Genomic DNA, 25700 nt, shown 5'->3' on the forward strand with positions numbered 1-25700 from the left:
ACAATCAGTTAATGATATATGGTATGCAAATTTTTGGGATGATTTCTGGCTACCCCACTTTTTTGAAATTCATCATCCCTCATCATCATCTTTCATCCGGAAATTCAACTTAGTAATACTTTAATTTACTCTTTGTTTAGGAAAGTTGTTTGCCAGAAAAGGATGTATATAATAGTGAATGTAAGATAACCAGGAAATGTTATCATGATGGTATTCTTGCCAGGCATATTTTTTTAATCAATCATTATCGCTTTTGCCCATTGTCCTTTTTTAGGCAAGGTTTGACTGGCCTTAAGTATTATACTAGTACAGTCCAATCAAAACAGTTGGATGGTTGGACCTACATGCACATGTATGTTCTTGTCAGCATGGGAATGTAACATGATGTATAAAGCAAAATGGATCTCAAGGCCATATCAAAACTCAGAATCATAGCTGATATCATATAATATTTTCAGAATTCTAATTTAAAATTATTGAGCTTTTCACAAAAGTCCAAGACTCTCTAATAACTATTGTCTCTACAGTATCATGTATTACCTCATCAGACTGGACTGCCAGAGAATGGATTATACCATTTGGACAATCTGCACTCAAGCAATAACTTCAAGGGCACCTTGTTTTCTTAGGCCATTGGTCTCTTCTGCAGACAAGTGACTTAGTGACTCGTAACCAAGTACACATCTATGTACAACGTCTAAAAAACTTTCTGCACTCCTTTCCTTTTAACCCCATGGCCAATCAGTAACTTGAAATCCAGCCGTGCTTGTTACCGCGTTCCTTTCAGATGGTAAGATTCCAGCTGCTTGAGATCAAATTCCGTATCAATCAATTTTCAAGCTCATGTTATTCCTCAAAGTCCAAGAAGGCCCTTTCATTTCATTTCCAAGCCTCTAATTCCAGGCTGCCTGCCGGAGTGGCTGATACCATCATGTTGTTGGAGGGCATTGCATACAGATGGGGTCTAGTTTGCAACTTGCTGAAGGTTTGATATTTCCTGTGACTCGGTGAGAAAAGGGTATGCAATTGGAAGGTACACCGACTCCCACTTTAAAGCCACACTGACTTGATTGCAAGGATAACAACCTTGTGACACCCCGACGTTGATGCATATCAAACGAAATAAAAATGATGGGAAAAAGATGCCAGTGAGTACAGAAATTCATGAAGGTTCTAGAAATAATTGAACAGTAGATCATCGTAAACAAACATTAAATCCTGTGTGTGTTTTTCATGAGATACATGTCAGTTACTTCAATGTTGCAAATATTTGCCTGTAGTTCTGAGAGGCATACTTCCCTTTTTTTAAAAAATCTGGCAAAAATTGATAGGTAAATCGATGTCATCCATGAAATGAATATACAGTTTGGCCTACATCAATAACCAGCAGCCTCTCTCATCATGTACAGACAAAAATACATATTTTTTCTTAAAACCATCATGGAAAATTTTATGACTCATGAACCAAGATCTATATCTAAATTGTAAAATCATCTACTCTTTAAGTATTTTTTACCCCTAGTAATATGTGACAATACTTAAAGATTGACACTAATGATCAGAAGAAAGAAACATACGGCGGAAAGCGGTGGAGGCATTCCTGCAGCTGCAGGGAACATCAGTTTGTTTGCCTTGGCTGTCATTTCCTGGTCCTAGAATTGATAACAAGAACTGATTAACATAACGTCTATTGTATATGTAATACTATACAACATGTGGATCTCCTTGGAGTTATTAAACCTACATTGTATATGTTTTACATAATTTTATTCTGTGCTGTTTATGAAGTAAAAAAACTCCAGAAGTTTGTCCATCATTACAATCATTCACTGCAGCCGTTCATAAGGCATACATACACATGTTCATGTACATGACTTGTACAAATGTCGATCAGACAATACCTACATTGGTATTGGGAAAACACATGCAAACATTCCATGTAACTTATTCTATACTCTAAGACCCCGTTCGCACTAAAAAAATTGAATCGGATTAAACATATTCACTCCGATAGAATTGATTTCGATAGCAATTGATTTTTGCAGTGTGAACGCTCCAATCGCGATTGATTTTTCCTGGTTTGGGTTCAATCTGGTTGAATCCACCTCCCGTTTTTTTTGGAAGATTAATCCAATCCAATCCAATCCTATCGAATATCGAGTGTGAACGCAAACCACGATTGGATCGCCGGAGATTTCGGCTGGTTCCGAATGTTGGGACAACATTCGGAACCAGCCGAAAACGCTTCCAGATTGTCCTGTCTACAACTCTTGCCGCGTTCATTACCTGTACTACAGCTAGGGCAATATACAAATTTTAAAGCCTTTGTCGTTCACGCCTTAATTCTCGCGATCATAGCTCGCCGATTGCATTCCCTTCCACTGCTACAGAACATTCTCCAGAGATACAAAATCATCAAAAATTGTTGGACTCCCGCCATTTTGTGGCGAGGCGATGCCGTCAATCTTTAACCTCAATCTATGACCTTTAACAAGCGTCACATAGTATACCTCTGTGAAACGCAGCGTGCTTCAATTGGACTCGAATCACGGCATACTTTAATCCACTTGGCGAAGAGCAGTGTGAACGCAAAAATCAATCGTGATCGGTTTAATTCTATCGGGATAAATGTTTAATTGGATCCGTTTTTTTGGGTGTGAACGGCGTCTTCGTTAGAAAATGATTAAAAATGACTATCCTTTCCCCACCTTGAGCCATGGGTGGTTGAGTGCCTGAGTCACGGTGAATCTCTTCTTGGGATCAACTGTCAGCAGCTTTTTGATGAGGTCTTTGGCTGAGATACACATTTATAATACAAATCTTACTGTACAAGGAAATTTCTTTGACTGGGCAAATAGATACAAAGTCCTGTGCATGGGCTTTTCAATCAGGCCTAAATGTACACGTATCATCCAAAAAACACATAATTAGAGACTTTTTAGCCCATATTGTACAAACTAATATACACCATTATATCAAAATTTAAATGAACTTTCTTGCAAAGAAGGCTTACTAGGGTGTACATGTACATGTACAACAAGTCAACAACAACAACAAACAATGACTGGTGCTCTTAGAATGTTAGGATGCACTCTATGTCTGACCCATGTTTTGCCCCAGAGAACGTTTGAATGCCCTGTTCAGTCCATCCTTTGTACCCTATTGGCATCGTCTAATTTTCATCTAGAAACACTGTTAAATCAAATCAATAAAATTATTGTTATCCAATTTTTCACGATACAAAACAAAATCAAATGCACTTAAACTTTACAATATGCTTTCTATTAAAATCCAAACCCTTTTGAAAACATATGTCAAGTTACTGGCTTTAAAGAATCTGATGTGAATTGATCATAAACGTGTCCCTCATGATCAGTAAAGGATTCCACTGAATGGCAATTGCGCTGCGACCGAAATTGGATTTGTGTAACCCTTGACTTTGCAGTTGGTATGTCATGCAAAATGTGTATGAAAGTATGACTGAAAATACAACAAAACACGCAAAGCATAAAAAGATTTGTTTTTATCTTTGAAACTTGTCGAATGCCCTGTCACATTTTTGGTCACACTTGCAGCACGTTTACAGCCAAGTTGCCACCCTAGTAGAATGGGGGTGTAACACAATAACTGTAAGCCGAATTGTGACATACACTGTACATGTACTTACCATCATCGGAGATGCCTCTCCAGTACTTCTCGTGTAGCTGGTATGAACCACGGATGATCTGCTCTTCTAACTTCATGTCCTTCCGCTCATCTGTGAAGGGAGGATACCCGCCAAGACTGGAGAACAAAAAACAGACAATGATTACCAAGATTCTGCAGTACCTAATATTTAGATGCACATACATGTACATTGTATGAACATGGAATACATACTAAACAGTTTTCTATCTTCATGTATATGAAATATAACTCTCATAACATGACAATGATTGCACAAGCATTACACATAGTCAGTTCTCAAGGCTTTTCATACAACGCATGTGAAAGTTGGCATTGTTCTAGCAGTGTAAGTGATAATTGATAGGGACCAGATGCTTGTCCTGCAACAGCAGCAGCAGGTGCCACCATGTGATTACAATTGGTACTGCAGCAGCCTTGTCATGTAACTACAATGATGCAGTCTAGCTTCCTTGTAAATGTCCAATATGTTCTGAATCAATCCCTTCACATTTAGTGTTACATGTGGAAGAATTGTTTGTTTGTATTGAATACCCAGTAAACTGAAAAATTGTGCAACACACAGGTTTGAACTGAAGAGTACAACCTGCATATCAGGACAGATATATTTGATCCTATCCCACCAGGAAGGATCCCTACTCTTTTCGACAAGTGTGGTAGGTTTACATGCTTGAGGAGTGGCTCTCCTCAACCATAGAACCTCCATTTAACGTCCTAGCTGAGGTATGTCCTTAACCAAGGCTTCTTCCACTGTCATAATGCCTAACATCTAACAACTTATAATCATTACTATCTATATCCCTATAAAGTTTCTAAATTTGTAATCTAAGATCTTGACTACAGAAATGTGACATAAAAAAGGCGCAAAACATCCTTATACAATCTAGAGGAATTAAGGATTCAAAAAGGTCCAAGATCATTAGGTATAAAATGTACAAATGTAGTTTGTCAAACACCTGACCAATTTTTTCTTTTACTGTTTAGAAGACTAAGTCACGAAGCTTGCCCTCCCTCCCTGAACTATCAATTTAGCCAGATTCTAATTACAAATGCCACTCTGTAAGATACAGATTCGATCATAGGATACCGCACTTCCATCTGGTCAAGATGAATCTGTTCCATCTCTCAATGTATGGGATGAACTAGCCGGTATTATTTCTCATATTTGTTTAAGTATCCATCAAAGTCAATGTTTGCCCTTGGGCATGTGCAAAATGTACACGTAGCAATAACCTCAGACTCTGAGATGAAATTGCTGACCCAGTTATGCTATCTGGGTTAACATTATTTATGTCACACTGTGAACTTCATGTAATATGTCTGATCTGACATAAATCCTCCCAGACAAAATGCTGACATTAAAGTAGAACCTTTGATGGTATGATATATTATACAAGCTGTACAAATGAAGAAAAGACGAAGCCTTCTCATTCTTAGGGAAAAAAAGACTTCAATGTTGAGATGAAACAATGTGAATTAAATTTTCATTTTCAGGTCAATGGCATTTCATTCCATTATCTTCATGACCTGGTCTTTATATTGTGATATTTGCACGAGCCTCTTAAGCATCATTCTGACCTGCTTATCTATTATCATTATGATATTGATTATTGGTCACCGAAATAAAATCCACTGAATTTTGGCGATTAGTTTATTGTATCAAAGGCTTGTGAAGGAAACTCTTGTTCAAGTTCGTTAGTAAGTTTTCAAACAATATGGCAATGGGTAACTTTACAATGTACCATTTTTCAAAATTCTGTCTTCTCCCAAGTCTTTCAAGCTTCTAAATGACTCCAATTCCCGTGTACAGGACTGATACTACCTCAGTATCTCTCCCTGTCAAGTACAAAGCATGACTCTTCCTCGCGTTCTTCATTTTCTGTCTTTGAAGCCTTCATGTGTCAAAGTTTTACACTTTGGGAGGGCAGGGAGGCCTTGTAACAAATGCCTACGACTTTGCCAAATCTCTGCCTTATCTTATCTATATCAGAACACGAGGGACTCTACCCCTCACTCACACCTAGTTCAGCCGGCGGAAGCTTCAACCCGCATAATGGTGCTCCTTCATCACACGGCCCTCTCCGGCAGAGAAATACGACAACTCCAATCGAAGCTGCCCATCTGTAGGCACCTCTATTCACCGCACATGACGAATGGCAGCCCGGCAGAGACAGGGTCGATCTTTCCCTCACTCTCTCTGCCTCCCCGAGCAAGTCTTGCTGACTTGGAATAGATCCACATGTATTATATGAATTCTTCACGGAGTCTCTTGCATCTACCACAGTTTGAAAGCTCCTGGCATGCCTCCAAGAGATATGTCAAGACTACAAGAAAGAACAAGCATCTTTGCCTGAAATCTGTGGAGTATGCATAATGAAAACTGAAAATCTAGCTTTTTTAGGTAAGATGCTGCTGCTATTGATATTTGCGGTGGTGGACTAGAGGCTTGCCAAGGGAGAAGCTTGTGATCTGTCACTTTATGCTACAGAAACTAGGATAAGCCTCAGCCCTTAGGGCCACGTAAGGCCATGCCTGGGGTGGCCTTGAAATGACTTTAACCTCCTTTTTCTTGGTAAAATCAATATGCAAGACCATTAGTATTACTGCCTGTGCATGGCATTTCAAGTTACAAAAACTGAAAGCATATTTATCAGCAACTTCTGGTATTCTTGGACAGTCACTGTTATCAGGAGGCCTAACTCAAATATTGACTGGCAGTACTTTCATCACATACGAGCCATACATGTATACTTATATGCAAGAGATTGCTAGGATCCACAAGGCTTCTGAGTCACTATCGCGACAACTTCAGCACAAGCAAAAAATGGTAGTCAGAGATGACAGACTTCACTAACTTACCCTTACTGCTGTGCAATCCTTTTAGTCCCACGGATGAAATTAAGAGCACTAAAATTGTATGGCATTCTATATATTGTAAAACAAACAAACAGACAGATAGACAGACAGACACAAACACACATACACACACACACACACATACACACACTGGCAGACACATAGACTTGTCGAAAACAATACCTCACTCCCATGTTGGTAAAGTAACAAATCTACAATTACACCATGTTCTAGTGAGGCTCACATGTAAGAGGAGATGCACACAAGGCACATAAGCTTGGATATACCAGCCTAGCATCCCAATATGGGTGTAAAAGCTGGCTATACCAATGTTGAACCCCAATGGGGTTGTAACAAAAATGGCACTTTCATTGCTTCTTTCCATCAGACGTTTACATTGTTTATAGGTTTTTCTTCAAATGTACTTAATGTCAGGCCTGGGATATGACCAGAACACAACAACCATGTTTTGGATGCATCTGTGTAATACAGGAAGGGAGGTACACTGTGCAATTTAAAAAAAGAAGAACTTAAAGGCACCCAGAGCATTTTATGAGGCTTGAAAATTGGAAATAGTCTAGTTGCTGTAATTTGTATGAAATTGACATTAATGACACTGTTTACCACATTTGCGTGCGGATTTCTTATCAAAAGTGCTCAAAAGTGGCACAAAAATAAGCTATACATGGTGATCTTTTAGTTTCACGCGCCTAGTGTAAATAGACCGATACCATAGCCCCGCCCACCTCCGTCAAAACGTAGAAATGCAAAATCAAAACATGCAAATGGAAATATTTGACGGATATGCAGTCACTATCTCATTGGTCGAACCGCTAATTATGATGGACAGTCAGGATCAGTCTATTAGGGCTTGGATTTTCTATCAGTTCTCATCACACAACAACATTTGTATCTTTGCTCCTTTAATGTCAATATGTAATGGTATAGTGTTATTGAAATGTACTACGGGTAGGCATGACTAGAAATTTGAGTTGTTTATCTCTATGAAAAATGGAGATATTGTTTTGGGTGTGTCTGTGTGTCTGTCTGCTTGTTTGTCTGTCTGTCTGTTTGTTTGTGTTTCCGGACTAATGTAGTCAGCATAACTCAAGAACCTCTTGATGGATTACGATGATATTTGGTATGTGGGCAGGTGTTATGAAGCCAAAATTCAAGGTCGATTTTGGGCCCCCTGGTATGTGACCTTGGTACTGCAGCAGAAATTCCATTTTTGTATCTCTTGACCTGGACGTGCTATGGTCTTGATTTTTTGGTGGCAGATAGCTTGTGGTGTAATGAAGATGTGGTGTGGGTTTGTGCCCCCTAGCAGCTTGCTCTGGAACTGCAGGGGCGTTATCGTGAAAATCTTCTAAGGATAATAACTGTCACAAAGGAACGACGGATTTCCATGATATTTAGTATACATATTTAGACAGAGATGTACACAATGAAGTGCAAATTATGTTAATTAGGAATTAATTTGCATAGCTAATGAGGAAAGTGTTTTCCATAATCAGACTCAAAAAAATGTAATTTATGTAGTTTATGGAAAGTGAATCATCAACAGATACCAATTATGCAAATAAATTCCTAATTTGCATAATTAATGCAAAAACACCATAATTCATCTAATTGGAAAATTGCAACATGTGTAAGTTAGATAAAGGTGTCTATGACCAAGCATATATTATGCAAATGTGTAAGTCATTTGCGTGAATAGAATTGTTCATGGAGATATGAGGTCGTGGAACTCTTGTTTATTCAAGTTTCAAGCCTCATAAAATGATCTGGATACCTTTAAGATTATGCTTTACAACTTGAGACCTTTTCTATCATCAGTAACCTGAAATATGGTACTAGTCTCAGTATTAGCCTCAATAAAATTTGCCAAATTCTCAATTGTTTAAATCGTAACCCGAAAAACTGCATTCTGAATTGCCTTTCAAGAATATAATATCAGTAAACCTGTATGGCATTAATTGGCTATCCACAGAAGATGCATCAGCATTTTCCAACAAAATAATTATCATAGTTCGGAGAATAACAATGCTTTTACAGCTACTGTCTCTATAAACAAAATGAAGAGGCACATTATATTTGGTGATAAGAGAAAGTCATGTGAAACAATCACTGTGGCAGTCACTGACATGGGAAAAGCATGTGATGGGTATAATTAGCACTTGAAAAGATAAATGTTTGGATAGGCCAGGTCCAAAAGATTAGGGTTAAGAGCAGTACCAGTATCTATAGTGTACAACGATTGGTGAATGGAGAAATCATATCAACGAGGACAAGGACTTTCTTTAACTGTTAGTTCAAAAATATCAAGGTTGATGTTGATTCATAACCTATTAAATTGTCCGTTTTCTAGACAAAAAAATATAGTGGTGAATTTGAAAACAAAGAAAAAAATTGTTGTGTCCTAATTAAGTTATCCTGCATGATATAACTTTAGATGCCTAAAATGACCAATTTTTCAGCAAAATGTGTCAAACAGGCTTCCTGATGATTAATTCATCAATAGATTGGAGTCTTGATGACGACAAGCTGCCTTCTCCCCTGTGAGAAGTTGATTGTCTTAATGGAAAACATGCATTTCCTTGTAATTAAAACTGCTGGGTTGTACGACAAAGCACATAATTTCTTTAGTGATAAGAATCCCCCATCTCTCATGCAAGGATTCTAAGGACCACCACTGCTTCAAAAGTTGCATGTATTAATTTCCTAGGATAGAAAATGATGTTGCCACATTCAGCTACTATAAGTCATAAAATAATTGCATTGGTTTAATGCTTGCAGTTTTTGTAGTGACCTCTCCACTGTAATATAAACATACTGCAAACATATATTTGGTCTTCTGTTTCATCACATCCCCATTGCTTCACTGCAAACTTAAAACACCACGAATGCTTCCTTTCCCCCTTTACCATGGAATTAAGTCCCTGCAAACTCAACTAAATCTACAGTATCTAACACCATTAGAAGTCCATTACACAAATTGTCTACAGCTTGTAACTTAGATGTATCATTAAGGCAAGGAATCTAAGCAGATGCAGCGGATAATGAATACAATGACATCACTGAAATCAAGAAATTCAAATACAGAGGTACAACACTAAACTATCAGCACCAAGGACAGCAACTCTATGAAAAAGTAAAGTGACCAGGAAGCCACATCTGCCACAAAACAAATACAGAGGTACAACACTAAAAATATCAGCACCAAGGGCAGCAACTCTATGAAAAAGCAAAGTGACCACGAAGCCACATCTGCCACAAAATGTATTGAAAAAAATTCTACCAGTATATATGTTAATGTTTATGCTATTTGTTTGGAAATACAACACTTCATGTAGATGTACAGGTTAATCAAGAGCAAGTTATTCAAGCTGGAAAAGAACAAGACCGTCTTGTTTTAATCATATGGCGGACAAGCTATACAAGGATAAAAGCTTATGCTGTGAAATAAAAACAGTTAAATGCACAAATTGTTTCACAGGACTCATTCTGAAAAGCAGCCAGTAGTCTGCTACGACAAATAATCTTAGTGAGTTCTTGAGGCACTGAAAGATCACAACATCAGAATTCAACAATTATCAGATTTGGATCTGCTCATGAAAGAAGTTATAGATGACTACGTCAGACTTTAACAATCATCAAAATTCCTCAGACTGAAAATCCCACAACATTCAAAATCCATTTAGAAATTCAAAGTAATTTTTTGTATATCTAACTATACAAGAATCTGCTTGTGAAAGTAGTTTAAAAAAGGCCAAAGGGGCAGAGACATGTCTAGTAACAGGAGGAGAGGACCAGAGGTTAATAACCTGATAGCAGGGGCTATCTCGAACCTGGCAGTCATGGTTACTGCTAACATGTATCTTCTATTTTAGGGTAAAATGCTTTGGGATGACCTGATTCCTCACTGTACAAAGGATCCTCATCTTGAAAAAACAAAGATATAAAATCAATGTATCTGTCTTCCCATACCAGATCAAATAAAGTCTTGGAATACTACTGACAGTAGACATCAAACAACAAATGCCTGCTGGTATTTTGATACATGATTTTCTGAGGGAATTCCTTCTACTAGATTCAGAGTAAGGTCAGGGTTAACATTAGGAGCATTGTCTGATCTGGTCCCTTAAAGGTACAAAATGCAACGTAAGGATGATGTTCAACAATTTTTTAGTCATTTCCTTGTAATCACTAAGTTGAATTAACAATATCAGGGAGTGCATACACATTTACAATGTCATTGCATTGTATCAAATTTCATTATCTGAAACATTTTCATCATTGCTGCAAAAATCTCTACATTGAGCATCTTTAATTTGTTGACCTTATCTCATACATGCAGTTACCAGTGCAGCTTAAATGAACAAGACCGTCCATGACAAAACAGGGAAAAGGCGAGTGGTCGGAGCAGGAAATGACGTTGTTTTAAAAAGAATCATCAGATTCTGGCACTTTGGCCTATATTTCTGCTGAGACGAATAACTTCGAAAAGTTCAGAGGGTGAAAAGAAAAGCATTAGGGAATGAGGTCAGAATGTTCATGAATCAACAAGATAGAATAATCTGATACGGATGTCATTTACATGTTACAGATATTTTAATAACAGCATATGGTCACGCTTGTGAGTGATCTGGTAGAGAAAAATGCTTCTTTGTTTCAGCTTCCTTCTTTGTTTGGCTTTATCATTTCCATTTATATTATCGTTTATAACTATTTGTCTACTTTTCCAAGTTGATTAAAATGTCCTGGCTAACTCCAGGCAAATTAAAGACCAGACCAGGACAGTCTGTGTTATACCGAAAGATAAACTGATATGTTGACCTAATTACAACTTCTGACTGATCTGAACAGAACTGGGACATCTACTCCATTACTTTCCTTGTCAATATCCTTTCTAACCTTTCTGGTTTCAATGCATCTCTGCTCAAATGTCTGGCATTTGCACATGAAAATAAGTGCTGTAGCTATGCCAAAATGTAATAATTTCACAGGGTATCTAAAGACCACAACATTAAAAAACAAATGGTGAATCTAAAAAGATCTATTGGAGAATTCAGTAATTCCAGAGTTTTCCACATTTCAGATAGCCAGACATTCATGACATTCTTGAGAGGGTCTTGATATCACCATTCTTATCATGTGGTGAGGAGGACCAAGGAGGACCTCCTCCACCTCAACCTACACGATGTAAATCCACAGGACAGAGGCACCTGGCGAGCGGCCACCAAGCTCCCCCATCAGCATGCAAGCACGTCAAACCCCCCAGATGATGGGGAAAAGAAGACGTTAAACCGGATAGTGAGTGAGTGAGTGAGTGATGCTCTTAGGGTAACCTACAGAATTATGAGAGTTGATGTTAACATATCATATATATTCAGCTGTTGGGCGATATGACCTGTGGTCGGGCTGGTACCTCGGGTGAGTTGGATACACTTTGTTGTATTTCATATGTCATACCGAACCAAAAACCCACAAATTTCAATGCAAAATGCACCAGAAGTTGAGAAAATCTGGTGTCCTCAAACAAACATCAAATCCAAAATCTGAATCCGGTATTCAAATATTTGACAGCAGCACACACGGCGAACGTGAAAGTTATTCAACGTAAGCCCGTGTGATATATCTAGCCCGTGTGATAATCCAAAATATCACCCAGTATCACCCAGTCTGGAATATTTATATGGAACGTTATCACGTCTCATGTATGACATAAATGCTGGTATAGCCACAGTAACTGTATACTGGAAGAGACAAATGAATGTATATATTAATCAATTGTAATTTAAAAATTTGAGTAACAAAACAAGACTCAATGTAATTGGCCCTGAACTTGAAATTTGAATGGTAAACTCTCCTCATCCTGACAGTATTTCACAACTGATATGACACAATAAGGCTTTATCAACCATGCTCGGTCCCTTTGTCCTCTGAGGATTTTCACTTTATTGATCGCTTGCGAGTTTTTGTGCTGTTTAGGACGAAGTGATTGAGAAATCAGACATCTGCCCCAAAGCTAACACAATTGGTGATCAATCATGATACTAAAGGGTGATTAAGATAGATTTACTGTCATAGCTAATTGGGGCACCTGGTAATTGTGTGATATGAAGTCCCAAGATGAGGCAGTTATGCTGCTTTTAAAACTTTGGGATGGTAATGAGGTGGGAGGGGGGTAGGTCCTAGCTGTACTTACACATTGTTAACCCTCCTAGATTCATGCTTGAATTAGGAAACCTACTTCCAATTGGTGACAATAATAACAGGGTTAATAGGATAGAAATGTGTGTGACACTTAGAGGATTAATTGCCTGAAATATGTTCAAAACCTTTGAGTGGCTGTACTCTTTTCACCTCCATGAACGGTGATATTTTGTTCAGTGTGTTTGTTTGTCTGGTGTTTCCGCAATAATTTCCATATGGTAGACACATCTCACCACAGAGTGACAGGAAGTTGCATGGGACCCTGACATGAAGTTTAGGTTGAAGGTCCCAGAAGATCAAAGGTTATCTCCTTTCCTGCCTTCAAGTTTCTTTATTGGTCCTTAACTATCAAAGCCAGTACTAGTGGGAAAATGCTTTTTAAGGCATGCTTAACATTATCATTTAAAAATAGAAACTGCAGGACATTTTTCTCCCAAAACTTTGAAGGAGGATAACTCCAGAAAGAACAAATAGGTTTTCATGATAGCTCATCTTGGTTGTCATTTGCATAACTAATGAGGAATAATCAAACAGAAAATTGCAATGAAACAAAAAAACTGCTCTAAATTTTTCACAGAAATATTTCAAACTCTTGTTAACAATAAAGCAATTGGTTTATTGGTTTATTGCGATACCCTTTAGTCGAATTACGACTAATCTTCCAGGGTTCAACATAAAAAAGTATACAAACACAGACATATATACAGTGCACGCTATGATAACAGTGTCACTCAATTCTTTGGGTTATAAACACAGGTTGGGGAGGTGCAGTCCTATTTTGTCTATGACTTTCACCAGTGTATGTCTACTGGGTTCTGTATGCTTTCCAAATGTCAAAAGAGACTTTAAACTCTATGCAATATAGATTATCTACTGAACATTGAGCCTCCCTTTGATACTGTTGGGAGACGCTGGCATCAAAGTATCTCTCTGATGCGGCACATCTTTTGTTCTGTCACTGCTACATCATGAATCCCTTCAATCATGAAGACTGCCTTAGGAAAGAAGATAACATATAATTGTGATGTCAAAAGATCTAACTTCAGGCTATTGTGGTATCTCTAAGTCTGCTCAAAATCTGTCTATCATCTTTGGACAGGGAAATGATGAATAGCTTCCTTGACTTTACTTGTGTCTCAGTGTCTGTCAAAAGGTGACAAGCTTGCATAAGATAAGAACAGCTGTACATAAATTTAGTACTCTACACAACTGTAAAGTATCAGATCTCTTGATATCATTTCTGAATGTTAACTACGTAATATAGCAAAAATTAGTTACTGCTTCCATGACCATGGCTCCTTCTGTGTACAGAAGCATGCTTCTGAATCAATTTCAATAAAAAGATTCACAAAAGTACAACTCCACTACGGATCTCTCTACTCCTGGCAAATACAGTCATAAAAGAAAACAAGAACATTCCCCCAGCAAGCTTTAATATCAGGGAAGTGAGCAAAAATCTCTGTATAAATGATGTCTTGTCTGTACTCTAAGATGTCTTGTCTGTATTCTAAGATGTCTCGTCTGTACTCTAAGCCTTTCTTGCACTGCAGCACTTTTCAGAGATCATATTTCAACATGCCTTCACTGCGACTAAAACAAGGATCCAGATAAGTGTCATTGAAAGTGTTTGGAAGCAACACTCATATTTGAAGAAATAAAAGATATAGTGTTGACTGACATAAAGATCTATTTTAAAAGTCTCTGCATAAGACTCATGATTCTCTCCTCAATTCAACTCTGGAGATCTGAAAATACAAACAATAAAAAAGATGGAAAAAGTTTTGTAGTATCATTATTTTCCTATTTCTGTGTCCTTTTGACAAATAACCAGATTCAGTTGGAATTGATGGTACAATAGATGTAAAATTGGCAGCATACATGTGTAAAGCATTGCTACGAGGCACGTGGCTGTTCTCTGGTGATTTCTACACAGATACACACTATGTGAATTTCATGGGATTTTCAGGATAAAGTCCAGGTGATTTACGTCCTTCTTAATGGAATGAAATGGTTGATATGACTGATATTGGGGATCAAATCTGAAGCACTACACTGACACGAGGATGTCACATGTTGGAGTAACATCATTCCACACTTATGAGAAAATTGTTATCTAGTCTTCTCAGAATAGAAACGAACCCTGTCTGAGTCTAGCCCTTCAGCATGTAACATAATGTCATGAAAAGTTTTTGAAGGACGTAACACAGGTCTTACTCCAACAGTGGAAGCATGAGCTTGTCTAGTCTAGATAATGGCTTGAAAAGTTTAACTTCCAAGGATCAAAGGTATGCCCAAAAAGGTAACTTCGACCCACATAATTCCACTGGGTTCCCTTTGACCAGTCTTTTTTTTTAACGATCTCGCTCAATTCAAGGCCGTAAGAGGCCACTTCTCGGCAGTGAACTAATTGAGCTAATGTGGTATAGGTGAGGGACAGCGGTGTGTGTTTGTTTTGAAGGTTTGTAGGTAGTATTTGGGGGGAAAGCAGTGGGCTGGGAGGGAATTCCAGAGTATATTAAAAAAGATTGTGTTATCGAGGCCTTCTGAAGAATGGTTTGAACAACATGATATCTGAGTTGTGCATACCTTGAGGATAACTGGTGCTGCATTACAAGTCTAAGACTTCTTTTAAGTCATTTTTTCAAGGTGGTGGTTTTAAGGTACCTGGCAGAACAATCTATTTATTCATCCATTTATCATGTTTCTCCAACACAGTGGGAGGTATGGCGGAACAAGTGTTCCTTGTCAAAGATCACCTTTTGAGAGTTGATAAGTTGAACCACAGTTACTGTACTGCTAAAACAACAGCTATGATTTCAGTACCCTGGACTACTTCCTGTCAAAGTGATATGAACTCTACAGCCACATGAGGACACATGCAACCCAACCAAATGATGGATGACGTGCAGTGGTCTTCGTCAGATTGACGAACCACACATCCAAAGTAATATTATATAATAACGATATACATGCCAACAAGAAAGCTAGTAAAATCTACAGTGCAGCATTTTCATAGCAAACTTGTAATCTGAGTGACCTTTTCAGTTTTTAGTCCAACCTTGACCTAACAGTTGAGCAATTCTGCTGGTAATGGCTTTGGTTCTTCCCCTGAAGGGATTAGAGTCATGGGGCCTAATGTAAATGTAGCATTATAAAACCATTATGTCAGGTTTGGGAAAAGCATGACCTTGCTTGCTGCAATCTGGTAGTTAATTCCTTTGTCCTTCAAAATATGTCTGGCAACTTATCTTTCAAAAAGTCTGTCCAAGTTGGATGAATGGGATATAAGGGAGCAGATATTTACCTGAGGCTAGTATGCTAGAGATCAGTTACTGAACTTCACTGACTTGATTGTTAGAAAAAATCATAACAGTTTTGAATAGCAATTTTCAATTTTGTATTTCTTTATCCATGCTTATGGTAGGGGGGGTTTTGACCCTGATATTACTATAGTAGTCACTTAATTAGTACTTCAACAACATAGACAACTGTGCTTAAGAAATAAGATGAATGGGATGGGGCATTTCTATTGTTTTATTTTACAGTAGATCAGCAACTGGACATATGCTCCCACAAATATATAGAGAGAGGTAGTCTTGACTGCTACATTGCAGTATAGATGCTGATAAAAATGTGTTTTTATGAAATGAAAACTGTTGCAGATGGTTTCATAGGACTGGCTGTATCATAAAATGTAATCTCTCAGTTAATGCCATTATAGTCCTACGTCCCTTCTAGAAATGTCAAAAGCATTCATCCTCAGTAAAATAAAGTAATAAAAATGTTACCATTTGAATTGTTAGTTCACTTGACAGAACAGACTCAGAGGTGTTTCAGTTAAGTTGTTGGTACGTAGCTGACTAAATTTCCTAACTGTGAACATCTTGTGAGGAGTTGGATACAAATTACATAACTATATGGTGTCATTTTATACTTTATTTTCTGCAGAGATAGTCTTCTTTCTGTTGCTTAACATCTTTATGCAGAAATGATGTTCCCTAGATATCGCTATGCAGTATGGTGGCATCCAAGGGGAAACACTTGAAAAATAGGGATGATCAGTCGCATGACAATTTACATTCTGTGGCCGCTGCCCTCCCCAGCGACAAACACTCCTAAGGCGTAGGCATCTTGGGAGAAAAGATAACAGAAGACGGAACACGTTTTCCTCAATCTGCAATCCTCCCTCTGCAGTCCTATTATTCTGCTTCGGTCTTTTTGGAGCAGTAAGTCCATCTTGACAAGAGACGGAATGATTTGATTCCTTCAGGGTATCATGTACACCAGGACTTGTCAACAGCACCGGAGCTGCTAATGTTAATGGACACAGCTACGACCTGCTAAAAGGTGCAGATACAACGGAACATTATGTGGCTGCCACTTGGAAACCGAGGTGTCTCAGACCCTGGCGACATGAATTATCACCATTCCCCTTAGTTACCCCTAAGTTAAATGAAAGGCCTAATTTATGACCTGCACCGGGACAAATTATGACGGCGTCATATGAAATTCTTAATAAAAGTCCCCATAACAAATGGCATTTCTTCTTGTTTTTGACGGCTTCCAACCGACATTATGCCAAAATGGATGGGTTTGCTACAAGCATGTGCCCTGGGGGTTCAGTATCGCCTTTTTCCTGGAGGCAATGGCAACTGATAGATTGCCTTTGGTGAGTGAAGCAAAGAAGCACAATCACAGACTACACAATAAACTGCTTGACACAGTGTAAAGGACTGTGGCATGCTGCATGGCAAGCACTTTGTGTGCTCAAAACCAATATTTCTGTTGAATGTTGAATGCGCTCCAACGGCAATGTTATGAAAACCTGACGTCAGTCACAATTTGATTAATTTCTATCAGTAATAGCTAGTCAAATGGAACAATTGACGTTATTATCACCCCAAGCCTTCCTTGAGACTTGTTTTTACAAGACTAAGTAAACTCCCTCTTCTTTGGAGAAAAGGAAAATATGTTGCTTTCCTTTTTTCTTCAATCTAATTTTCTTGTTTTATCCTTTTTAAAAATCCATTTTAGTACACATTATGTACATAGCGCTATATTAGAAAAATGGGGAGGGAAATATTCTGCATTAGCTTGCAAATGTTGTCAAATAGTTATGTCACATTAGGATTTTAATTAGGACATGATGGTATCTATTTCAATTGGTCTACTAAATGGATATTGAAAGAAAAAAAAAACCTTCTTTGGAATATGCAAAATCAAACATTTGTTCTCATTGACCATATATTATTATGTCAAATAAATGCCACTAGTACTACAGGAATGTAAGGAGAAAGGCTGCAAACTTGGAATATATTTTCTAGTGCCTGATTTTTTGGACAGTCAAGTACTGTAGTGTATCAACTTGGCCAAGATCCTGTAAAGTATATCAATACAGATAGCACATTTCCCAAAGCTTTCCTACGTAGGTTTTATTTGATTCTAGATGACAATTCAAAGCAGGCAGATACTGCCTAGGGGCAGAGGAACATAATGCTTAATAGACTGGAGAGATGCTGTTTCCCCTGGTTTAAAGGCTGTAATGACAACATCACCAGTGAGAGTTACACATAACATTACATCTGTCTGATCTAACAATCTTGATAATCTGTAATTCAAACTGATACTTTTCAAAACCCAGATCTTGCTAACACATGAAAATTCAACCTAAAGCAATATTGTTAAAAGCATGTGACAAAAATATAGATTGATATAGCCTAGGATATATACCATGCATGTTAAATATAGTAGCTGAACATTTGATTTAGACATTCATCTGATCAAGGAAAGCTCTTCTAGTGCATTTTTTCTTCGACAATTAGCTTTAATGTTTAATCTAATTTGTAATCTAGTTTGTTTTCACAGGCACAACAAACCATTGATCAGTTTTGATAAACTTCCTCTCCTATCATACTTTATGCTTGCTCCCTGAGAATATGCTGTCTTTCATTGGTTGATTTGAAATATCTTAATGAAGTACAATGTACCTCGTTTGTTGCTTTTCTTAATGTCACCACAAAAACATGGACTCCCCTACTCATCTCGGTCTATTTCCTCTCTTCCTACTGAACAACAATTTTACCTTGAATTCTGAGAGACATTGTTTATCAAAACCTTTATTGAAGGACACTCAACTATCCCAGAAGTCCCCAGTTTACTTTATTTAGAAAGTCAAAATGACACTTTATGAATGTCAGTGGCATGTTCTCCCAAGCTGATGCGAGACCTTGGAATAACAACAAGAACGTTAACTGTCAGTAGACTAGGATTAGACTTGAATTCACAACCTCGCAGTGGATAAAACCTCTGACCACCTTTGCACCGAGAAAGCATTGAAATGCATATTAAGTATATGAATTTCAGGGTTTGAAACTATAATGCAGACTTAAGAATGATACTTGATGAAAATAAAGCCCTCTCTTTCGATATAGACTTTTTGCAATGGATGTCTTCAATTGTATCCAGGGGTATCAACATTCTCTTTGTTTATATAGTTTTGTTTAAATATTTTTTCTTAAAATGTGGGAAACAGTGTTTCAGAGCCTTAGAAACTTTGACATTCCCCAGGGGAGCATATACACCCCCGATTTCTTGCTACTTTAGATGGCTTTTCCCCTCCATGATGAACAAAAATACAGTAGAATCTGGTGGGAATGCTGGTAACCACCATAAATTTGTCAGAATGTTAAAATTATTCTAGATCTATCATTTGCAATTTCTGCCTTTTTCACTGCAGAAAGTTGAGTCTCATGACACAAACATGGGCTTATCGGTACCATGGGAAAACAAGGTTTGACCTCAAACACCCTCTTTCAGAGAGAAAACTATATTTGACAAATAGCATCTGTAATGTTGAGTTGCCCCCTAATACACTACTGGTCTGCCCTCGTACAAGCGGTGCATATGAAGACACGGCCCGCCAGGTTGATAAACGACCATGGGGTGGTTTGTGGAGAGGTACATTTTAAGCCAGATTGGACGCATTTGGACATGCCTGAAGACAGCCACGCACACCGGGGACAGATTTTCGTTACCACGGGTACGCAAGATATCACACGTAAACGTCCGCTACGAGTTTGCAAGACATCACGCATAAACGTCCGTGCCGTTCTGGAAATGTCCTGCGACGGACACGTACATGAGTGAGTGAATGAGCAAATCAATGAAAATGGATGAATAAATGGGTGAATGACCGAGTGAATGTGGAAAGAAGAAGTTGACTGCAGGACAAACTACGGTAATTTGTAGCGGTAGACATCGCACAGGGAATGAACAATGCAGCCAGAACTGATTGGCTCCTAGGAACTTGTTGACTCATCTTAAATCAGCGTATGGCTAGAGGAAAGTGATTGATGACCAGAAGCTAACTGCAAGGGCCAAGATAAAGGGCGAGTACAGGGGTTGCACTGGGAGGTACCGGAGACGGCTCACATGCTCCAGTGACGGCAGTTTGTACGCGTCACACGCCTCTCTGAACACCCAAACCTCGCAAAGCTCAAGATTATTCATAAAGGGTTTAGCAATAATCTGAGACTCCTAACAAATTGATAAACTTGCAGGTAGAGATGACACCTCGTCAGGTGTAGGGCAATGACCTTTGAAGCAAGATCTACAGTAATTGGTAATTCTAAAAAAACAAGTTCTGCTACTAAGGCCATGTAGATTTGATTGTTTGGATGACATCCTCTGGGAACCCCAAAATTGATGCGAGCGTGCAATTAAGTTTGGCACACAAAAAAGTTCCCTTCAATATGAAATCGAACAAATGACTACACACACAGATTGTGGTACATGTATTATGGTATTAGAGTCTTCCTTTTTGTTATTTCACATTCTTTTTTGACTTTGGAATTACATTTGACATTCCACCACATTGGTATCCACTTTCTGATATTTGTTTTGCTATGTACAGCATATATTTGCTCATTTTGCAGCTGCTTTGTACAATTTACACTATAGCCAATTATTTTTTTAAACGGACGTTATCCATAAAATTGAATCAACATGGCCTAATTTTGTGTTGTCATAATGCTTGTGACTATTTGTCTAGAGATCATGAATAATCAGTGTAGCTACCTTATTTCTTTTAACCTTGAGTAAGGAATATAGATTATAACACACAAGCTCTTCTAATCTGAAGATTCTTGTTTCAACTAATGGAAAATAATCATCTTAGATATTCCAGTTAATCATCTAAAGTCATCTAAGTTGAAAATGTATTTAGATATCCATAAGCATTTTTCACCTCATGAAATGATACGATATCCCAACAAATTCACGCTACTGCTACATCTATTCACAGGTTTCTTTTTTCAGATGCATTGTTATTAAAGTAGTACTAATTGCAGCTCTTAATATATACAGATTCTTTCTCATATATGTTGTACTTTAAACACATCTATCTTGAATAATTCAAGAGCATGGAATTCAGGGCAAACTTCAAGCAACTAGCTCAGACAATTCTTACTGCAAAACTGATATTTTGCCTTGACAGGGTGTCCAGGTATGTATTTCCAATAGTTCCATTCCGCCAGAATTCTGAAGAAACTTCAGCTATTCTTCATGGATTAACAATTTCTATCTGGTGGGAACAGCTTGTTTTGCAGTGCATTTAGGAATAAAGCTTGGCTTTACATGTGAAAAGGAAGTGATTTGTTAAAAGCTGTTGCTTTTAATTCATTCCAGCATTTATTATGACAGGTTTTGGATATATAGCTGCTTTAACAATTTAAGTTAAGATGCTGTACTTGTGAACTGAAAGGTTAGCCAGCAAAATGTGTACTAATTTTCATTTGTTGCGAGAATAAATAAAGAATGATGATTACAATTATAACTGCAATCATTTGTGCACCTGAACTTTGTCCTAGGTATAACGTTAAAGTTTGCTAAGATGAAAAAAATATTTGCCACCCTTTAAATTTGTTTCTAGATTCATTTCAGCATAGATGTATTGGTTGGTTATAAACACAATACAATACATCCAATACCTCAATGATAATCAATATGTAAGATTACTAAGAATGCAATGGAAGTAGTACTAATTATTCTCAATAGGGACACTAACCGCATTATGGCTTCCATTAGCCAACAAACTTTTCAAAGTGTTCTGTACTGAATATTCTCTTCTTATTCCAATAATCGGCACTTCATCTCTATCCATTCTCGACTACTATTCCAATTAATGCTGTTTGTGATTTCAGTAATGCGCCAGGAGGAAGACAATAGCCTGGGACCATTAATCACAATTAGCATCAAAACATGCCAACGAAGTGATTGGATAGCTGCTAGATTAAAGCACTCCCATAATCCGCACCCCCGGGAACTTAAACCCGCAAGTCTGTCAGGCCTGATCTGTAGGTTTTGATACAGTTATGAGAAACACTGACAAAGGTATCAAACTTACTTTGAGATAACTTTGCACACAGAACTGTAAAAATGCAACGGGAATGCCATCTAGAAATGATCCAGTCACATATTTCAGCCAATAAGAGGCCTTTCTTGCATTTTGCTGTAGACCGATAATTATGTCTCCTGGGATCGCAGGGAAGTACTTGGCATGCAGTTGGTTCATTCCTTTTCCAAAGGAAGCTGATTTTCAACCAGTCAGTTCAAAGTTGGCTTGAAGGGGGGTTGATTTGCACACTGTGCTTGGCCTGCTAACACCCCTGAAATTCACCACTATCTGGCTGGCTCAAAATAGGAAGGTACCTTTAATATTTGAATCACATTACTAAAGGCTTTGGGGTCTATTTAAAAGCAGAAAGTTTGTTCACTTTTACAAATAAATAAATAAGAAAGACAATCAGAGATATGGGGACATACAATGCAGGTTCATTACAACAACAATCAGCACCATGGACATCGCTACAAACAGTATAACAAACATAGCTTTTAAGATAAACAGGTTTTAAAACATGATGTCAAACAGAACTTGCCAGTGATAGACATGCACTTGAATCTTGTACATAATTTGTCCTTTTGAACTAAGACCTACCCTATAACCCTCCTGCCCACCAAATCATAGTGCAGACAAATTGGTTGATACCAGTCCTAATTGATTGACCTACAATTGTCAGGGCAGCTTACTGGTTCCCACTTACAGGTCCCCAGACAGGGTAGGTGGTCATGGAGGATTCTACAGGCTGAGCGCCTCCATGTAAAGCACAAATCCTTTTACGACCCAGGGTGAAAGGGGAAGCAGCGAAATCCAATTTTTGGGGTATTTAAATTTTACTGGGAATCCTAGAGAGAGGGGTGAGAATCCTGTGGGGATCTATATGCTTTGCTGTAGACTTTGATACAGTCTCTATGGAGACCTCTTTTGACATAGAAGCTAGTTGTGGTCCCTAGCATTACCAACAGAAACTATTTTTTCGTCTCATAAAAAGAGGCAATGTGTAGATTATTCAGAGTATTTACTGTGGCGTTGTGTTGGTGTAACGGTTAGCGTGTTTGGCCCAGAACCAAGACATCCTGGATTCAAATCCCCTGACATATCACTGATGTTGTGCCCTTGGGAAAGGCACTTAGCAGAGTTTCCTCACTGCACCCAGGTGTGAAAATGGGTACCTGACTTTGGTTGGGGAGGTAAAAGGCAGTGGAAGGAGAGGGTTGGGCTTCATCTTCCAATACCATTGCCTAGACACAGTGAATAACAACCCTCTGCCCCTACAGCCTCTCCCCATCCAGTGTAGCATGTTTCCTTGTATTGGTTACTGTGTTAAGCAGCAGGGAGAAGGTTAAACTTGCTTGCAGCCAATTTTCTCCTATGATGTCATGACCCCGCCAGGCAGACTTTAGTCCCAGCTTTCTAAATCTGATCCAGATCTACCAGGGGATGGTTTTATGACCTAAACTAAATAGGATTTGGGACTGAATTGAAAGGTACGAAATCAGATTTTGTTGCCCTCCTCTTTAAGGAACACACAATGTCATGAGCTTGAGGCTTGTGGGTTTAAGTCAAGTGTGGCTCCACCTACTTTCACTGTGTCTCACATAAAAACATTTTACAGCAAAAGGTAGAAGATGTGAGTGTTAAGGTTGGGATTGTATATTTCAAATATTATAATGATTTCTGGGATTGGACTTAAAAGATCTAGACCTGTCAGGCAACTTAGCTGTATTGATTGAATATATCAAAGCTGCAAAAATGGCATGTTCAATCCTGTGAACAAAGATTGAAACAAAGGCTTTCTAGAAGTACATGACTTGTATGAAGTTGACAAGATGATTTATATGGCATATTCTAGACATTTGTTCACAGTCAACAAGAGTTCTACGACCTCATACCTTCGTCAAATGATTTTGACCTTTATGACTGACGTATTAGGAGTGTTTTTCATCAATCATCAATCATACCAGTTGATCCTCTTCACCCAAATAACATAAGTTGTCCAAACCTCCTTGTTATGACTATGAGCTTAACAAAGAAGGTTATGCTAACATTTATCATCAATTATGCAAATAAGCTCCCTCCTTATTAGCATAATTTGATTCAATGGTGTTCACATTCACACAACTTCCTAATGCCACAAGTATGAAATTGCCGTCATTTACTAGTATGGAATTATAGTAGTTTCTCATTAATTATGCTAATTAGGCCCACATTTGCATATTTCCTATCTATCAACATTCCTCTCTTCCTTAGTTACAAATGTCACATATTTGAATAGTCATATCATGGAACACAGCAGATTTTTAAAATTGCCTCATTAATCATGCGAGTTAGAATTTGATTTGCATAATTATCATCCAATCATACAAAGCATCACGTAAGCTATCTACATACCAAAAATCATGACCATCCATCAAGACCATCTCGAGTTATAGTTTTTCTCATTAATTATGTCAATGAGGTTCTCATTTGCAAAGCTGATATCTATTAATATTTCTCTCTTCCTCAGTTACATATGTCACATGTTTGAGAGTCCTATCATGGAAATTGATGGATGTATAAACTTTCCTCATTAATTATGCAAATTAGATACTGATTTGCATAATAAGTATCTAATCATGTACATCAGCACTCAAGCTATGTACTTACAAAAATTTATGACCATCCACCAAGCCCTTCTTGAGTAATTCCCTTTCAAAGTCTGAAGCAAAACCTGCCCCTGCTATAGCCAACCCATAGGTCTGCTTGGAGACTACCTTACCAATGCCTACAGCTGGCTGACAGCCAATTTGTGTAACTGACGTTTCCTGCCTTCAATATGACCCCTCAGGACCCTTACCCCTATCCATGACGCCTTGGAACAACACAGCCAACACGTACACATACTTCAGCATACAATATAACACATTTTTACACTTTTCTCGTTAATTATGCAAAACACTTCGCCCAAAATCTAATCATCTTGAGATTTCCCACATACACACCGACACACCAACTACGACAACAAACCATCCAGGCGTTCTCGACTTATTCTGTTCACTAACAGACACACAGACAAGCATCATCGAATAACCTTCTCGAAGAAACTTCGTCAACGAAGGTAATTAAGGCCTGGCAATCCTCATGGCACATCGCAGCATTGCTAAAAGGTTAAGGCAGTTTTGAAACATCCTGCCTTTGAATGACTGTCAAAAAACAGGTTTTAGAAGTACATTTGTACTGCCATCCTGATGGATACTCCTAATGCTATCTTTCAGAACACTTTCACAGTCATTCTGGGCTAATTGATTAAAAGCCACTGTAATCAATAAGTGTTGGGTACTTTTGCCATTTGTCAGCCATTTCAGACGCAAAAGACCACCAAAATGAAAAGTTACAAAATAATTGACAGTCTACAGCACACAGGACGGTAATGAATGAGTCTCGCAGGAGTTGTTCTACTTCCCACAGCAGGGCATCTCCGTGGAGTATCTACCCGCACTCCCGGCTTGTCTGAAGGCATCGGCATTAATCCCCCCAGCTTGCTCTGTTGACAAGGCTCTGCGCT

The 25700-nt window shown here is 38.2% G+C and overlaps 1 protein-coding gene across 3 annotated transcripts in view; it reads right to left on the minus strand.

Annotated features, from left to right (window-relative positions):
- Nucleotides 1-25700, minus strand: part of LOC136445704 (serine/threonine-protein kinase Chk2-like) — a 145258-nt gene that overhangs the window by 2208 nt on the left and 117350 nt on the right. For all 3 annotated transcript variants that reach the window (XR_010757438.1, XM_066443852.1, XM_066443841.1), the window contains exons 12-14: nt 3668-3783; nt 2709-2794; nt 1578-1652 (exon numbers count right to left, since the gene is read on the minus strand). Coding sequence is in view for 2 of the 3 variants with exons in the window: in XM_066443852.1 (XP_066299949.1) it covers nt 1578-1652; nt 2709-2794; nt 3668-3783 (277 nt within the window). In the remaining variant the exon portion in view is untranslated. The remainder of the gene's footprint in view (nt 1-1577; nt 1653-2708; nt 2795-3667; nt 3784-25700) is intronic.

Source organism: Branchiostoma lanceolatum, chromosome 1 (genome assembly GCF_035083965.1).
Source record: "Branchiostoma lanceolatum isolate klBraLanc5 chromosome 1, klBraLanc5.hap2, whole genome shotgun sequence".
In the NCBI taxonomy this organism is placed as follows: Eukaryota; Metazoa; Chordata; class Leptocardii; order Amphioxiformes; family Branchiostomatidae; genus Branchiostoma; species Branchiostoma lanceolatum.